Source organism: Scardinius erythrophthalmus (assembly GCF_964197995.2).
Source record: "Scardinius erythrophthalmus genome assembly, chromosome: 2".
Lineage (NCBI taxonomy): Eukaryota > Metazoa > Chordata > Actinopteri > Cypriniformes > Leuciscidae > Scardinius > Scardinius erythrophthalmus.
In genome coordinates this window covers 57,929,240-57,948,118 of record NC_138222.1, presented here as the reverse complement: position 1 = coordinate 57,948,118, position 18,879 = coordinate 57,929,240, and the positions used below count along the sequence as shown (strand labels likewise).

The following is an 18,879-nucleotide window of genomic DNA, read 5'->3' as shown; positions in this document are numbered from 1 at the left end:
TTTACATTGGAGAACAGGCAACTTTCTTTCACCATGAACTTTAATTCAGAAGATGTAATGCTTTTGGTACAATACGAGTGCTTGTCAAAGCAGTTTGACCTTAGCAAGTTACATCTAGTTGCATAACAGAGGGTGGATGCAGTCCACGGCTTATAAATGGGCTTTTCATGAACATTTTTGGTGGGCCAAAACTAAAAGGTTAGGGTTATGAGCATATATGTTATGTGCATGTATTATATGCATATATACACCTGATCAAGACACTTCCCCTGAAATACAACATCAAAAAACACAAATGAGACCAAATAATGATTCGAAACAAAGCTTTATGATATAGAGCTAGTAAATGCACATCTGAAATGAGCAACACTGACCACAAGGCTCCTTTTGATTTCCGCCATACCCATGCGAGCAGAACATGGCGTTTCCTGTGCGAGTTTCAGAAAACCACAGGTTAGTCACGTGAACAAGCTTCCACGTTCAGCGCTTTGTTCCGCTCTGCTGTCGTTCCATGCATATAGGAAGTGAATCGATTATGCTTGAAAGATACTGAGGCGTAAAACGATGCCAATGTAAAACAATACAGCTCAAAACGAAGAGCGGAGGAGGACGAAGACAGACAGACAGAGATGGAGAAACAGAAGGAGGATCCCTCGTTCTTGGGTGAGCAAAGTATGATCATGATTGAAGAGAGACCACTGAAGCTGATGTACACATACACACATTTGTGAAAACATGTCTGAACTTCTTTGCATTAGACAAACGATATATCAAAGCAAGTGTTTGTATCTTCAGAGCCTTTTTTTCATTTACTAACGACAAACCAACACAAAGTGTCACAATACTCAGGAATAAGAGGAACCTCTTTTCAAAAGGTACATTTTTGGACCTTATTTACCCCTAAAGGCTGCATATTAGTACCTTAAAGGTACATGTTAGTACTTAAACATATTAGTACATTTGGTACTGCCCCACTAACAGCTTTTGTACCTTTTTTGTCTGAGAGTGTATGGACTGACTCATTTTCAACACCCAAATGGCTTTATGTCAAATGTTTTGCTTGAAAGGTGCGTTTTTGCTATCATACTTTAAATTAATGATACTTGCTTTAATATTTTGCAATCTAATGCAATAAAACAGATATTTTTAAGTGTGGCTTAGGTCTGTAAATAACTTTTGGGGTCACTGCATAATATCTTCTTCCAAAGGGAGATTCAGGCTTTGTCTCCAAAAAAAAAATTTTTTTTTAAGAATATAATAATAAAAAATTACACTTATTTAAATATAAAATACAATACATGCATATATACTACCATTCAGAAGTTTGAGTGCAGGTCAGATTTAAGTCTCTTATGCTCAACAAGGCAGCATTTTTTGATCAAATTTAAAAAAATTTAACAGTTTATCTAATTGAATATATTAAGATGTAATTTATTCCTGTGATCAAAGCTGAATGTGTATCATCATTACTCCATTCCTCAGTGTCATGTGATCCTTCAGTAATCATTCTAATATGATGAATTATATTTTTGTAGAAACTATGATACATTTTTTTCATGATTCTTTGATGAACAGAGAGTTCAAAAGAACAGCATTTATTCAAATTGAAATGTTTTGTACATTATAAATATCTTTAAAATATAAAGATATATAAATAATATAAATATCTTTTAAATATCTTCACCTTTGCCTAATTTAATACATCCTTGCTGAATGAAAGCATGAATTACTTTTGAACGGCAGTGCATTAAAACTAAACCGTACCTATCCGTCACAGACAGGAGGCCGCAGACAGTTGAGGCGAATGGAGGAAGTCTTAGTCACCAGCCGTCTCCTCTTCCTGAACTTCGTGTGGTTTTACTCGGCCGCAAAGGTGCCGGGAAGAGCTCAGCTGGAAATACCATTCTAGGCCTGGCAGGAGGGTTTGAGTCGAATAAAGCGACCGAGGAGTGTGTGAAGAGGCGCGCCGACGTGGAGGGAAGGCGCGTCACGGTTGTGGACACACCAGGATGGGAATGGTACTATCCGGTGAACGGGACTCCCGGTTGGGTGAGGAGAGAAACGAAGCGAAGCATGTCCTTGTGTCCACCAGGCCCTCATGCCGTTCTTTTAGTGGTGCGATCCTGTACGTCAGTGACAGCCGACTACCATCAGCAGATCGAGGAGCACCTGGAGCTTCTGGGAAAAGCGGTGTGGGATCACACACTGGTGCTGTTCACACGCGGGGACGAACTGGGCTCCGTTCCCATCGAACAGAGGATTCGAAACGGCGGCAAGGCCTTCCAGAGGCTCCTGGAACGATGTGGGAACCGGTTTCACGTTCTGGAGAACAAGAGGCGCGTCGATGATGGATCGCAGGTGAAGGAACTGATAAAGAAGTTGGATGAGATGGTCGGAGAGAGAGGAGGGAGATATTATGAGATGGATGTGCTGCTTCTGGAGCTGGAGGTGGAGAGTAAACGGAGGGCGAGAGAAAGGAGGAAGAAACAGAGGCTGATGGAGGCGCAGACGCACAGAGGAACCATCAGAGCTGTGCTGACGAGTGAGTGGACGGCATGCAGATTTATAAATATATATATACATAAAGATAGATAGATATCATATAAATACAATGCATGTGAAAAGTGTTCTTCCTCCGTATTTTTGCCTTGTTTTCCAATACAAATATCTAAACATGCTTAAGCAAGGTCTGGTACTACTAAATAACATTTGTTTGGGTCAAAAAGACCCGAACAGAGGATTAAGGGTTAAATTGAGATACTTTATTTACTTTAGAAGCAAAATTACATAAGATATTAAGCCTTAAAAATGTACCTAAATGAAATGAGTATATGCTATAAAAAATGTCAAGGGTGTAAGAAAAATAAACTTGTTTTGCCTTTTAATTAATTAATTAATTAAATAAAGTGATTTTTTTTTCTTGTTTTAAGCCTAAACTCACTTTATTTTGGGAATATAATATTTAACAATATACAATATATTTATTTATTTTTTCAGAATATCATGCATCTTAATTTAAAAATATTTAGAAAATTGGAAAACAAGATAAAAGTACTTTTTTTTTACTTTAAAAGTAAAATTCTAACTGTGAGTTTGGGATACTTGTTTCTCTACAGAGGAAAACTATTCAGTTTTCAGTATTCAGATGGATAAATTCACTAAAATAACCAATTGAAAAGAAACTAGTTTTAAAAAAATATTCAGTCACAAAAGAATGATTTATACAAACATCTTACTCTAGCTGATGAAAATTTTAGAGCAGAGCATAGTTATTAGGTACAAAAAAAATAATTCACTATAGAAATGTCTATTACTTTAGACTTAATTCCATTAATTTTGCTACGGCAGTGTACAAGACACATTTTCATCACCTAGAAATGAACATTTTATCATGATTTACTCACCTCATGTTGTTCCAAATGCATATGTATTCATATACATCTGTGAAACACACACACACACACACACACACACACACACACACACACACACACACACACACACACACACACACAGTTAATGTTGCACGTTTTCACACACTGCAAAACAAAACAAGCAAACAAACAAAAGAACCATAAAAGAAAAAACATAAAAATACCTCTATGACTACTATGGAAAAATCTTCCAGTCCACGTCATAGCTTAAAACATAATTCATGCTTGAGTTTAATTCAAGCTTGGCCCATTTACACACATTGCACTAGGTGTGATGTCCCTGATGTAAATCAGCATTGTTCCTCACACAAAACAACACACTAGTTTGGAACAAGATGAGTAGGAGCAACTAAAAGATTTGTCAAATTATTTATTTGTCAGCATTAATATGTAGTTAAAAACAGTCACATGTATATTAGTGCTGTTACAGCAAACAATCTTTTTCTCCTCAAAAAAATAAAAATAAAAAATAAACATACTGAACATTTAAAATGAACCATTATGTAAATCCAAATTATGGAATTACATAAATTCTAAATGTGACTTGAATGCATGCATGCACTAAAATTTTTGTACGATTTAAATATAGGCCTACATAATACATTAACACAGTGATGTAGATAACCTTTGTTTGGCAAAAAGACTTAATAATAAAAATGCATCTAAATGATATGTCAACAAAAGCCATTATTCACAAGTAACCACTTAATTTGGTTGTTTCTGTGTGTTGTGCCTCCTGTCCCTGCTAGACGATAATACTCAAACTGAAGACATGGATGAGAGGAATCTCTTCTCCAGAGGTTCACGGCGTCTCCCGGAGCTGAGACTGGTTCTGCTGGGAGAGAGAGAGACGGGGAAAAGCTCGGCTGGGAACGCCATCCTCGGAGGACCGGAATACTTTCAAAGTGGAGAGGCGACGGAGGAGTGTTCGAGACAGCAGATGGAGGTTTCTAACAGACTGGTGACGGTGGTGGATGTGCCGGGATGGGAGGGCGGACCGGAGGGAACAACTCCAGAGAGAGTGAAGCGAGAGATCGGAATGAGTGTGATGCTGTGTCCTCCCGGACCTCACGCCTTTCTTTTGACGTTGCGCGTAGATGCGTTTGTCCAAGCCCAGTCGGTACGGGAGCACTTGGAGCTTCTGGGGGAGACGGTTTGGAGACATACGTTTCTTCTGTTCACGAGGGGCGACCAGCTACGAGAGGGAGTCACGATTGAGCAGCACATACAAGGAGGAGGAAAGGAACTTCGCTGGCTGGTGGAACGATGTTCAAATAGGTTCCACGTCATCAGCAGCAATTCTTATTTGGAACCTCGGAATTCCAAGACACAAATAACGGAACTTCTGGAGAAGATTGAAAAGATGGTGGCGGGAAATCGATGTGAGGCCTTCTCGCCACTAGTGCATGAGATTCAAGAGTTAGGAAGACAAAAAAATGAGAAATTTCAACTGAAGGTCAAGGAGTTTAATGAGAAGCTTCAACGGCAGGACGAAGAACTGAAGAAGATGAAGGAACGAGAGGTCAAGAGCATTCGGTGGTTCTTCGAAAGACGCAAGAAGGACAAAGTGCAGTCTCCCGGGAAGGCCGAGAGGGAAGAGGCGCCGTATAAAGGCGAAGACGACAGGAGAAGTATGATGGGCGAGCTGGAAGAGAGGATGGCGTGGTTAACGGAAGACAAGGAGCGAGAGATACAAGACCTGAGCACTGAAATAAGCAAAGTCACGGTGACTCACCATCAGGTACTGAAAGAGAAAGAGCAACTGCTAATGAGATTAGAGGAACGAGAGCGCGAGGGGGAAGAACTTAAAGAGAAAGTGGACGAGCTTCAAATTAAACTGCTAGAACTGGAGCGCTTGGGTACCGCGAAAGAGCAAGAACGAAAAGAGAGAGAGGCCGAAATTCAGCGAGCACACTTGGATGAGAAGAATGAACTTAAAAACAAATTGTTGGATGCTGAGAAAGAGAATGATAGGATGAGAGGAAAGGCTGAGGAAACTCAAAAAGAGATGGATGCATCACAATGCAGGTACGAAGAAGAGGCCAGGCAGCAAAAGCAAGAGATGGAGAGCAAACTGAAAGAGAAGGACAGTGAAATTGAAAACATTTTAAGAGAAATCGAGGAGGTGAAACTTAAGGCTGAGAGCAGAGAAAGAGAACAAGGTGAGATATTCAGGGAAAAAGTTGAGAAGAGAGAGAAAGAGATGGACAAGCTGAGAGAGGTAATAGAGATGATGACAAAAGAGATGGAGGAGCTACGAATGTCCTATCGAGAGCAAGTGAAAACAACAGAAGCCGAGAGAGAAATGCATGGAGACGTTATGGAGAAATACAACACGCTCATTGATAAACTTGTAGGGAAAGACAAAGAAATAGAGCGAACGATGAGAGAGAAGGAAAAAGAGCTGAATCGAAATGCTGAAACGCAAGAGAAGCTTCAGCAAAAAGACGACGAAATAGTCAAATTGAGACAAAGAGATCAGGAAAAGGACAGAGAATTGGAGACGTTGAAGCAAAACATTGCCGAAAAACAGAGGGATACAGAAAAGTTAAAAGACACTGTGCAGGCAAATACTGATAAACACACAGCAGAACTTAAAGTTTTGAAGGAAGAGTTGAAAGCAAAAGAAGATGAAATTGACAAGTTAAAGCAAAGAAACCTAGAGAATGACAAATGCATTGATAAACTAAAACAAAACATTAGCGAAAAACAAAATGACATTGAAAAGTTAAAAGACAGTGTTCAGGCACATACTGAAGAAAATGCAGCTCAACTAAAACATCAACAGGAGGAAATCAAAGTAATAGAAGAGGAAAATAAAAAATTAAGACAGAGAGACCAGGAGAAAGAAAGAGAAATTGACATTCTTAGGCAAAACATTAGTGAAAAACAGAAAGACATTGAAAAGTTAAGAGACTGTATTGAGTCGCATACTGAAGAAAGTGCGGCTCAACTGAAGCATTTAGAGGAAGAGCTGAAAATAAAAGAAGAGGAAATAACCAAATTCAAACAAAGAGACCAGGAGAAAGACAATGAAATTCACACACTTAAGATGAATATTATTGGCCAACAGCAGGACGCTGAAAAATTGAAAGAAAGCATTCAGTCAAATATTGAAGAAAGTGCAGCTCAATTGAAACGTTTAGATGACGAATTCAAAATAAAAGATGAGGAAATAATCCAATTAAGAACAAGAGACCTGGAGAAAGACAGAGAAATGAACACACTGCATGAAAATATTTGCGAAAAACAAAAAGACATTGAAAAGTTAAGAGAGAGTTTTCAAGCACATATTGAGGAAAGTGCAGCTCGCCTAAAACATTTAGAGGAGGAGCTACAAACAAAAGAAGAAGAAATAACCAAATTAAACCAGGGAGATATGGAAAAAGACACACTGCTGCAAACAATCAATGAAAAGCATATAAGAGACATAGAAAAGTTGAAAAACAGCATTCAAGCAAATACTGAACAAGGTGCTGTTCAACTAAAACTTCTAGAGGAGGAGTTCGACGTAAAGATGGAGGTCTATAAAAGAAAGAATACGGTGATGGAAAAGGAGATGGAAAATATAAAGAAACAGTGTGAGGAAGCAAGAGTAATAATTGAGATGAAAGAGAATATCATCAGTCAGTTACAACAGCAACACGCAGACAATGAAAGACGCTCCGAAGAGCTGAAACAACAGCGTAGTAAAGAGCAAATGCGTAACGACGCCCTACAAAACGTGAACGCAGAACTGGAGAAAGAATTCGAAGAGCTGAAGTGCAAGTGTGAGGGACTTCAGACTCAGTTGAAGACTTCAGCTGAGCGCAATGAGTTACAGATGAAAGAAATGAACGGGTTAGAACAACAGCTAGACGAGTTAAAACGGCTGCTGGAGGAGAATGAGAAAGAGAAAGAGAGTGATGTGCAAGACATGAAGGTGTATTATGAGAAAAGACTGAGAGAAAGGCATGAAGAGCATGAGACGGAGAAAGAACAAGAGCTTTGCAGGAGAGAGAGGGAGGTAGAAAAGAAAGAAGAGAAATTAGCTCAAAACAAACAAGATTTGTTAACTAGAGAGGGTGAAATTAATAGGAGAGAACAAGCGCTAACAGATGAAAAGCAGGATTTGGAGGTGCAAATGTACAGGATTAGAGAAGAGGAGAAGAATCTGGAAAACGAGGGCCAGAATAACGAACGTTTAGCTGTAGATCTGATGAGAATGAGAGAAGAGATTGAGAAAAGAGCAGAAGAGCTTATGGTTCGAGAGGAAAAATTAAAGGAGCAAGAGCAGCAGATAAAATGTCGGAAGGATGAACTACAAGCAATGGAGAGGATATTGGAGAACAAGGAGTTGGAAATGAAAGACCTGACTGAAAAGCAGGAGAAAAATATGGAAAATCGTAGAGAGCAGATAGAAAGGAGAGAGCAAGAGCTGTTTGAAATGGAGGAGACATTTGTTAAAGAACAACACAGGCTTACGGGAGAAGAAAAATCCTTGGAGATGCTCAAAGCAAATCTGGAAACGAGAGAAAATGAGCTAAATAAACGAGAGCAGATGTGGGAAGTAAAAACCCATGAACTTTTAAAGAGCTCAGAGGAACTTGAAAATAACAAACACAACGCAGAGAAACGGCAAGCCGAGTTGAGCAATGAGGAAAATGATCTTCTGCAAAAAATAAAAGGATTACAAGAAAGGGAGCGAGAACTTGAACTCAAAGGTCAAAGGCTGAAGGAGCAACAACGAGACATGGAAAAACGGGACAATACTCAGCATGAACATGACCTGGAGCTTGAGAGCATTAGAGAAGCGTTAGGAAAAAGGGAGCAAGTGCTGATAAAAGGTGAAGAAGTGCTTTCTCAAAGAGAGCAAAAGCTGAAAAGTGAAGAAATCTATTTAGAGAAAAGAGAGCAAGTCATGCAAAAACGGGAAGAACAGCATGAAGACTTGTTACGTGGTCTGAAGAAACAGCAGGATGTTTTGAAAGACAGAGAACGCTCTTTAGACACCAGAGAAACAGACCTGCGTCAGCTGGAACTGGAGCTCGCTACGAAAGATAATAAAAACAAATTTCTGCAGAACCAAGAATTAGATCTAAAGAACAAAGAGAGCGATTCTGAGGCCAAAGCCCAAATGTTAGAGCTCCTAAAATCAACACTAGACGTGAGAGAAAAGGAGCTTGAGGAACGTCAAAACCAACTGGACGGCAGAACGCAGGAGGTAAATAATGAACAAGACAAGCTGGAAAAGAAACGAGAGGAACTTGAGAAATGGGAGAAGTATTTGTATAACACAGAGCTCAAATTGATACACAAAGAGCCTTCCTCGGGGTATCGCCCATGGACAAACAGCGCTGAAATGAATGGGAAACAAATGGAAGGTGAAGACATCCATCAAATGCATCAAGAAATAGGAGTGGATGGTGGCATTTGCGATGCAAAAGACACAAGATGTGAAGAGCGATTGGTGTTGGCTACTAAAAACTGTGCAAACAACAGATCGGAGAGGGTTAAACGAATTCTGAAGGCCAAGCAAAATGAGGAAGATGGTGAGATTGAAAATTCTGAAGGCGAAAGTGAGGAAGACTTCTTTGAATCTTCAAGCATCAATTTCCAACCTACCGGACGTTCACCCTGGCCCGTATCTGATCTAAGGCTTATGCTTTTAGGAGACTCCTGGTCGTCCCGTCATCCAGCGAGATGCACCATCGTGGGGCCTGATGCAAATGGATGCAACCCTTGGAGAGGAGAGATTTTCGGCAGGCAAGTCACTATTGTAGAGCCTCAGGGCCTGAAATGGAGATCTGGGATTGACAGTAAAGGCACGTTTCAAAAACATCTCTCTCAAAGTGTCTCTCTGTGTCAACCTGGACCGCATGCATTCATCCTGGTGATTCCCGCTTATTTATCCTTCACTGGTCAGTACAGGCGTGCAGTGGAACGTACCGTATCAGCTTTAGGAGAAGCATCATGGAGCCACACTATTGTTCTGCTCACCTGGGGGGAAACATTAGGAGAGAGCGGCCAGCAGCACGTGAAGAGAAACAGTGACCTGGAGCGGCTGGTTCGGAGGTGTGGGAATAGATGCCACGTGCTTGACAACAGATATCGGGAATCTCATGTGGTTAAGTTGCTGGAGAAGGTTGAGGAGATGCTTGGAGGAAACAATGGATGTTACTACAAACTGGACTGAAAAAGAGTGTTGGGAATTTAAAGAGAGCCTTAATGACTGTGTATGACATTTAAATTATGATATAGACCTACCTGGTAGATTGTCTTAACATTCTTGGCATTAAACAATATTTATGTGTTTAGAAGTGAAAATGAAAATAAACAAGATTTTCAAAAGACTTTAGAGCAAAATGTGTTATGTACAACAGAGTAGGCCGAACTACAGCAAACATGCAAGTATGTAATTCACACTCTTAACAGACGGTGGCGCACTTGTACTAAAAGTTCCACTAGGTCGTTTCACAAACAATACTGCTTTTCACAGTATTTTATAATCTTTAGCTAATTTATTAGCAAATGTGAGGAAGAATACGCTATTTTCTCTCTTTGTAATACAATACAATGAGTAAAGTGCATGGTTAATTTCCAAAACGCCTCACGTAAACATAACTTTTTTTTATGTTTAACGATCATTTCAGTCTAAAAATGACCCATAAAGAAGCCGAGCTCCTCATAATGTGTTGCGAGATTGGAACGATATAAAGACGACAAATTACTCACATTTAACTCCGATTCAAGCATATTCAGAGATTCTCCGGAACATAAACAGAATGTAGGCTACTTTCCATTAGTGCCTCGGTGAAGTGGCGTCTTGCTGTGCTTCCGCTGCGATCCTGACAGGTAAATTATTACCTTAAAAATATTGGTCAGTTTCGTCTGAAAGAGAAACCCTTCCCATCGAGTGAAAACACACATTTAAAATGAAATTCTCTTTTATGGCCCACACACAGAAAACCCAAACGCTTACATATAATCTGAGGTAATTACGCGAGGATAGTATTCCTCCGCCTCGCTATTACGCGCGTCAAACAGATGAAATAATTCCTCAACAGCGTGTCGTTTCCCCCACGACGTTTATATGTGTCTGAATGGGTCTATTTTCAAGTCGTTTGAAAGAATCTATAATTTTTCACTTGACATCAAGTAGGTTACAGATTTTATTTTATAAGACCAACATTGTTAGATTTTAGGAAAACACTTCAATTAGACGAAAATAATATGCAATCTAACTGAAAGTGTGTCAGTCTGAGTGCATTAGTCGACTTCTTTCATTTGCCCATTAATTGCTATTTGGGGTTTTCTAGTCATTATCTGCACTATAGCTTTTTAAGGTAATGAACATGGCCAAGCTAACATTTCATCAGCAGAAACTTCAAATTTCAGTCTCCTCTTAAACTACTAGATGTGCATTCATTGGCATGCTTATTGTATGTGTAGTAAACCCTGCTATCTCTAATGGATGATAAAACCTCTTGACAATTCTAATTAGCCTAAATTCACTGCAATTATCATATGTGCCCATTTCTCTTTTTGGTCAGATCAGATCAAGCAATGTTAAGGTTTTTATAAGAGGATGTAAAACACTCACTCCATTCATGTTTCAAATTAGAATTACACTGTTTTAGTTTGACTACAAGAAACTTTTCCCAAATAAATGTGGATTCTTCCAGATTCCCAACATGCAAAGTCACAAGTCAAAGTAGGTGCATTGTTGTTTGTCTCAAATGATAGGAAAGGCATCTAAATACCGTGACTCCAGGAGACTAACATACAAATACAAATGCACATAAAATGGTGCACTTTTCAACTTTCTGGGTCTATAAGCAGGGTAAACTTCTGGAGAGACAATATAGCATATAATTGTTGCATTACTCTAAGAGCAAGAGGGGGAAATCCACCATTGCATTCCCATTTTCAAAATAAGAAAAAAAGATGATTTGTGGCAGTCATGTCAAATTCAGTCACTCCCTCAGTTCCATAAAATATGAAGCAATTTTTAACATAAAAAAAATAAGGAATGTTTCTTGAGCAGCAAATCATCATGATTTCTGAAGGATCATGTGACACTGAAGACTGGAGTAATTGATCACAGGAATAAATTAAATTTTAACGCATATTCAAATAGAAAACAATTATTTTAAAATGTATAAATATTTCACAGTATTGCTGTATTTGTAATGTTTTGCAGTATTTTTGCTGTATTTTTTGTATAATTTGCTATAAATTCAGCCTGGCTGAACTGAACATAATGGTATAAATGTACATATTAAAAAATAAAATAAAAATAACTGCTATCTTTATGAAGTTCGTTATTTTGCAAAGGGTCCATCCTGATAGACACAATAGCAATAAATATGATAATATTAAACAAGAGTAAAGGAATCCATTTATGTACAGCTTGTAATTATCATGCAAGAGGTTTTAATACACAGATTCCAAATAATGCTTTATTATTGTAGTCACTTGTTAGGCATAGGCCGATCGAACTTTGAGAGACCCTGACCCTCCAGATGCCCTTTAAAATGCCCCTTTGGAACTTCAGATGCTGTCTGCATGCACAGTGTGCAGCGAACTTATAAAGGTCAACCCGATGTCTCTGAGGGCAGACATATCAATTCTGATGGACCATGAGGAGCAACACTCTAAATAATGTCTTCTCGTAAATGCTGATCCGGGAACAGTTTTCCGATCCCAAAATCTATCATCCTACTTTGAGAAAACTACAGAACTGATCTCAGATCAGCATATTTGTGAGTAAAGGCCAACCTTTAGCCACATTTACACATGGGCCATGAAGCAAAGACAATTTTAGGCATTTTTTTATTGTATCTTGAAAAGTTTCATATTGAATGCGCATATTGCATCTCGACTCAGACCTGGACAAGAATGTGGGCAAATGGTTTTACGGATTATCAAATATAACTTTGTCCACACTTCACAGAACAGTGCAGTTAAAAAAAAAAAAATCATGCAAAAGTTTGATAAACATTTCCCAAATTCAAGGCCCGACCGCATCATCATGCCTATCTTTATAATAAAATTAACTTTTTACTAAGAAGCAAGTGAGTTTCAGGGGTTTTAAAATATATTTATAATACAGAGGAAAAAGTGGTGGTATTATTGAGCGATGAAGATTGATTTGAAGCATGATGCTGATGTACCAATGATTGATGTGTATATATATATATACACATATGGAAAAACCTGATAGATGAATTCTAAAATGGTCAATAAATAATTTTACACAGCAAGACTCAAATGTTTTTTTATTCAGATTCTATGATTTAAAGAACTTGGATTTTCTTTTTTTGCGCACAAAGGTTTCACCATTTATACTTGTCCTATTAACCTCCTGCAGAGTTTCAAGCCGTTTGCTACATAAATTAGCCTGTACTTCATAAGTGCTTGTCTTTGAAATATACTTACATCTGATGAACTTCTTCCCAAGATCAGCTCGTCAGGTAGTCAGAAAATTGAGATGTGTTTGATTAAAACCCCAGTTTTTTATGGAAGATTTTTATGGATCTCCTCCCTGAAATTAGCATATATGGCTCATACAATGCCTATTTTTATGCATTAATGTTAACTGCACACCATACCACGTTTAACACAAGACATTAGGAAAATATAAGAAAAGGACTATGTGCCGTCACAATACAACACTAAAAATCATTTTTTATCCTTGCCTTGTTTTAGAATAAATAAATCATTGTATAAAATACATTTCAGAGAAAGTTTACAGAGAAGAGTTATTCTCAGTCTTTAATTTCTACTGGCCAAATAGGCAATGTTTAATAGATTTAAGCAAATCAAATTTATGCAATTTTTGCCTATAAGGTAAACATGTATTTAATGATGGTTTATATGTGTTTTAATGGAAACAGATAGGCCTTATTTTTTTCAGTGTAAATAATTGTCTGACTATTGCGCCACTGACAAAACATTTAAAATAATAAAAAAGTGCATATCCTACAGTTTCCTTCAAATTCTATGCTTCAAATATAATTGTATTTTCACAATATTGGGAAGACCCCAACAATGGTTATCATTAGGCTACTGTCTGTGCACGACACCCAGAGGTTTTAAGTAAATCATCGGACTTATTCAAACAGGTGTAGTGCCGAATTCTGTGACCCTATAGGTGCTGTTGTGATCGTATAGGATTAGGATTGGGTAGGAGTAGGCTAAATCGGATGATCTTAATACAGCGCCTATAGGGTCACAAAATTCGGTGGGACACAGCATTCAGCACGGATTCAAGCGCTGATCATTATTCGCACAAAAGTATTTTAAGAGTTCTGCTTTTTAGAACACAATTTAAAGCTCAATGCTCACCAAGTAGATGAGTGCGTAGTATCCGTGCGTGCGCACATATTTGCACCGTCTAGTTTATTTTTTTATAAATCCCGCCACATTTTGGTTCCTCCCTATTGGAGTCAACCATTTACAAAAACCAGGGGGAGTATGAAAGTTTACGGTGCTCAAGTAAACTCGCACCCATATAATCAACACCAAAAATAAATAAACCTATACAAAATCATACCAACATCAATTAACATAAACCCAACAACATTTCCCACATCACACAATTATGTAAGATAGTAGCCTACCTTTCCGGTGGCGCCAAGACCTTGACAGTATACCGGAAGCCCAAGCACGTTTTATCTTCGTCTCCCTTCGCACCCGGAATCAGACAACACAAACTAACTGGTAATTATACTTAAATGTATTCTTACTCTTCGCATGATAAACATTTTGTAAGCTTTATAATCTAATCGCTGAAAACATCGGACACACTTTTGGCAGAATTCTAATGTCCTCTTTGTCCTCTTTGTGTTAGAATTGTTGCAAGTTGTGTAGGAATTCCAGTGAGGAAAACCGTGTCATGTTCTCAGAACAAATATTAAACAAACACCACAGACTAATGTATACCAGGTTCACATAAGCTGCGAATGCTTTGCCCTGTCATTTTTTAACCAATGGGGACAAAACGCACTCACAAAAAGTATAATTTTTTTTGAGAAGTTGTTAAACTGGGTGAGTAAAGTCAGTAAAATTTTGTCCAATGAAGCAACATTAACTAGCATTTTCGGTACGGGAAAATCCTAGAGTGCCCGCCAACTGATCTTGGCCATGTTTTATGCTAAACAATACTTTTGTTGTAAATGATATGTAGATTTTACTATGATAAAAAGGCGATCCTATAAGAGAAGTTTGTGACAGGTAGGAGGGCTTATTTACGGCATTACCATAGTATTTATTCGTAATGAGACTAGCCCAAAGAGAACTGACAACAGACAATAAACAGGATTACACAGGACTAAATTAGTGAGATAACGAGGAACAGGTGGACACAACAGGTTGCCATGGGAACAGATATAAACAACACTGGGGCTGCATCTGAAATTTTGACTCAGTACTTTACGACTGCTAAAAAAGTATGTTCTATATAGTATTGATGTGTGTAGTTTGAATGTAATCTGGACGTACTATATTCGCCATGTTGTCATTATCATGTGACCTACCATCATCACTTCACTCTCATTCACAAATCCTCTCCCAACGGCCTCATGGGATAGTAAAGTCTTTATCATTTGCACACTTCAGAATCTCGCCGGAAGAAGGTCATCCGGGGACTTTTTGTCTACTCTTTTATGAGTACTATGAATTTGGACATACTTCTCTTGTTACATAATGTTTGTAGCCTACCAATGACTTGTAGGCAGCGTTTGCGCACAGTTCTTCACGAAACTGATTTCGGACAGACTCCTGAGGCAGTGTAACGGTTTAATGATCTACAGCAAAATAGAGCGAGTTTGGTGAGAACTAACTTAATATTTAACTACTAAAATAGTGAAGGATACATCTGCTGCCTTCAAAAATTGATCAGATGAATGTATATCCGGTCAGGAGACAGTGGAGCTAACATTGGATTTGGATGTGCCTTGATGCCTTCCTACACTGGAATGCAGCATTTTAAGCTTTCGGACGCAACCTTGGTCAACCAAGACAAACAGGAACGGGAAACCATGAAACTAAACCAAAACAGAACATAAACCTGACAATAAAAGTATAACATACAACTTACGTGCAATGCATATAAATATCAATTGTCACTCTATCTCCCAATAATATGTCTAGTAAAATGCTTAGTTTTATTATCAAAGCTCTGTATCTTTTATTGTCGGGGACAAAACATATAATTCAATGCAATATATTGATGATTGAGAAATTAACAAATAAACTTTCCTCAAAAGCCTGATGGATCATATTTGATACACATTTTAACATGATTTCTCAAAAAAAGATTTATGGATAGTCAGTAAGTTGTTCATCCTGAAATATTACTAACAATTTAAAAGTTATTCTTTATAAAAATCAGTCAAGATTTCACAGCAAACAGTCAATGCAATAAAGGCCTTCTACTTCCTAAAAACATTAACAGACGACAGAAAGCATGTGGACTTTGTAGTACAACACTTTTTCAGCAGTTTTAATCAGTTTTTGATAATTTAGAGGCCTTAGAATTTTATAAGGGCAAAAATGCAAATCATGACAACAATGAAATCATCAAAACATCTGCTTCTTTTTGCTGTAAAATACTTTATATATTTCATAATGATTTCTTGTCTGTTCATTTCAAAGCTGCATGAGTTGCATTTCAAAGACTATTCTTTAAAAATCTACTTATGAGTTCCACGAGAGTAAAAAGCATTCAGCTCTGGAATGAAAAAACTATGAGAGAAATTTCATGAACGGGTGCACTAAACTTTTTAATTGGTTCTTTTATTCAGCTATAGTCTGGTGAGCACTAGGTGGCACTGTTCTCTTCACTTAGTTCTCTCTCTCTCTCTCTCTCTCTCTCTCTCTCTCTCTCTCTCTCTCTCTCTCTCTCTCTCCCTCTCCAATTATCCCTCTTGTCTGTCAGTCGGTGAGGCATCATCTGCTATGGGTTAAAAGCAAGGTCATATAGTTTTAGAAAACAGTTAAATGCGTGCGAATGCGCCTATGCACAATGTAAAACTCACGGGTCTCAGGTGAGGTGCCCAAAACAAGCAGAATCACATGACCTCTGAGTGACTTCCACATGGCAGTGTGTCTGGGATGTGAACACACTCGCCTCGGGATCTGTAAACAACGCGGGAAAGTATCGAGGGTCGTAAGTTCAGGTCATCTTGTCATCGTTTGAAAATAACAGATGTGTCTGGTGTTTTTCGCTATTTGTTAACATACACTCATATTCGGTTTATTTGCAATATTATTAGTGTATGGCTTTGATTTGTTCAACCTAAACGATCCATAGTCGTATTCAAGAGTATTGCCTTTGGCATTAGCGCAGAAGTCAAAAGTTCAACTGTAAGCCACCTAGTGGAAGAATTAAGCATATTGAATCATGACGCATTTAATTATGCGTCACATTTGGAGTCCACACTCATACACATATGTTCTCCATCTGTTTATGTAATATATCATTTCCCTTGATCATTCTGACTGGAATTTGTCCAGAGATATAGCTTATTTTGCTCAAAAGAGCTGTATGCCAAATAAATTAGGTTGCAAACCTTTGAACAGTCTGCATCCTGAAAGAAGACTTAACGGTTCGTTGTGTGTGTTTGTTTACTACACCATTTTATTAGTACTAAGTAGTGGTGTAACAATTCCCTCATGTCACGATTCGATACATATCACGATACTGAACTTACAATATGATATTTTTGCGATACTTTAAGACATATGGTAAAAGGTTAACAAAAAATAAACTGTTGATTAAAATGCTACATTTGATATTACATTGTGTGTAAATGAATAGGCTTGGACTTGGTGCTGTTAACCCAACGCACAGGACAATAGTGACACCCGAATACAAATATTCATGATTCTAAAGCTGAAAATACTATTTTAGATGAATATGCTTGCACTCTTTCACTGACTAGATATATTTAAAATCAACCTTTTGATTTTAAATACCACTTTTACTGGTAAAATAAGATATCTGGCCCCACAAATATATTATCAGGACCCACAAATATTCCCCCATTGCATTATTATGTATTATATTCAACATTATAATTAGTAGTTTAATGTATTACTGACACTAAAACTCTGTAAACTTGAATTTTTTATGCACAGTAGTTTTTGGGTGAACTATACACAATACATATTGTCACTATCCACGATACATATTGTTGCATTTTTGTATTGCGATATATTCTGACACGGTATATTGTTACACCCCTAGTACTAAGTAGGCACCACATTCAGCATTCAAAGCAAGTTTATTCTGTGTGTTTGGTGGCAGGTGTGACTGGTCTCTTCCTAAAAATCACAGTCTAGCACTGTCTAACACCATCTACGTTTCTACCGCACAGAAATGTATTTTTGACGAGCGAAGGGTAACGGAGACAGAGCACCCTCCATTTTGGTTTTATCTCAATTACCTGCATGAAATTTTGATGCTGGCGTTGAGAGTGCATGGTAGCATTTCTGTGGAGCAGATTAAAGATTGATCATGTAATGAGGTCTCGCCTGAAAGGGTAGCGGAGGTGGGAGCGTGAACACTTGTGTCTGTGAGCGCGTGTTCGTGCTGCAACCAAAGGAAGACACACTGACTGTGTTCACTACTGAGCCAAAAACCAGTGAGTCAGTGCTCTGCTTTGAGAAGGCCTGGGTCCGTGTATCCGGTCCTCTCTGCTCCGAGCAGGATTCAAACCCGGGTCTCTGGCATGGGAGGCGGGCGCTAACAAGTAAAAGACAGCATCTTCCAGCGTCAGTCGTTAGCTCACCTCTTGAGATCAGGGGAGTGAGGTTTACACGCACAGCTCTTACTAGCCTACGTCTGTTACATCTGGATCAGTTTAGCCATATAAAGACTTCATTTTCTTTATGCTTAGAGTCCCAGAGACCCCCATGCTTTGGGGGGGACATAATAATTTTGAAATTAAACTATTCATTTGCTTTTGAGTGTTTCTTTGACCTCCTTTTTTTTACCACAAAACCAGCTAACAGAAATATGTTCTAAAAAAATGTTTTGCTTAAGTTTCCATTAAGTTACGAGAACTTTATTTTTCTGAACATCAAGTTAAAACAAAAAAAGACATTTTTTTCTTGGTTATGCAAACGTTATGGGGAACATTACTTTTTATCATGTAGCAAAAATTATGGGTTACTTTTAACGTTCTCTGAATGTTCTGAAACAATTAGTCATATTTATTGAAACATTCCATGAATGATGTAGATAATGTTTTGTGCTAACGTTTTGAGAACATTATCAAAGACCAGATAACTTGTGAATGAACATTCGATAAATGTTACTGGATAAATGTTTATTCATAACTTTGAGAGAACCTTGCCAGAACATTAGAGAAGTTCTGAGAACATTCTCTGTGATTTTCAATGCAGATTAGTGATAGTTATAATTGATTCTGATGACGAAAATAAAACTTCAAATAAA

At 38.1% G+C, this 18,879-nt stretch overlaps 1 protein-coding gene across 1 annotated transcript; it reads left to right on the top strand.

Moving 5' to 3' along the window:
- The first annotated feature begins 451 nt into the window (after positions 1–451).
- On the top strand, positions 452–11,721 carry LOC308706202 (uncharacterized protein). Its single transcript, XM_081391626.1, has 3 exons — positions 452–663; positions 1,778–2,542; positions 4,184–11,721. The coding sequence occupies exons 1-3, from the start codon at positions 630–632 to the stop codon at positions 9,607–9,609; spliced, it is 6,225 nt and encodes a 2,074-aa protein (XP_081247752.1). The 5' UTR covers positions 452–629; the 3' UTR covers positions 9,610–11,721.
- The last annotated feature ends 7,158 nt before the right edge of the window (positions 11,722–18,879 follow it).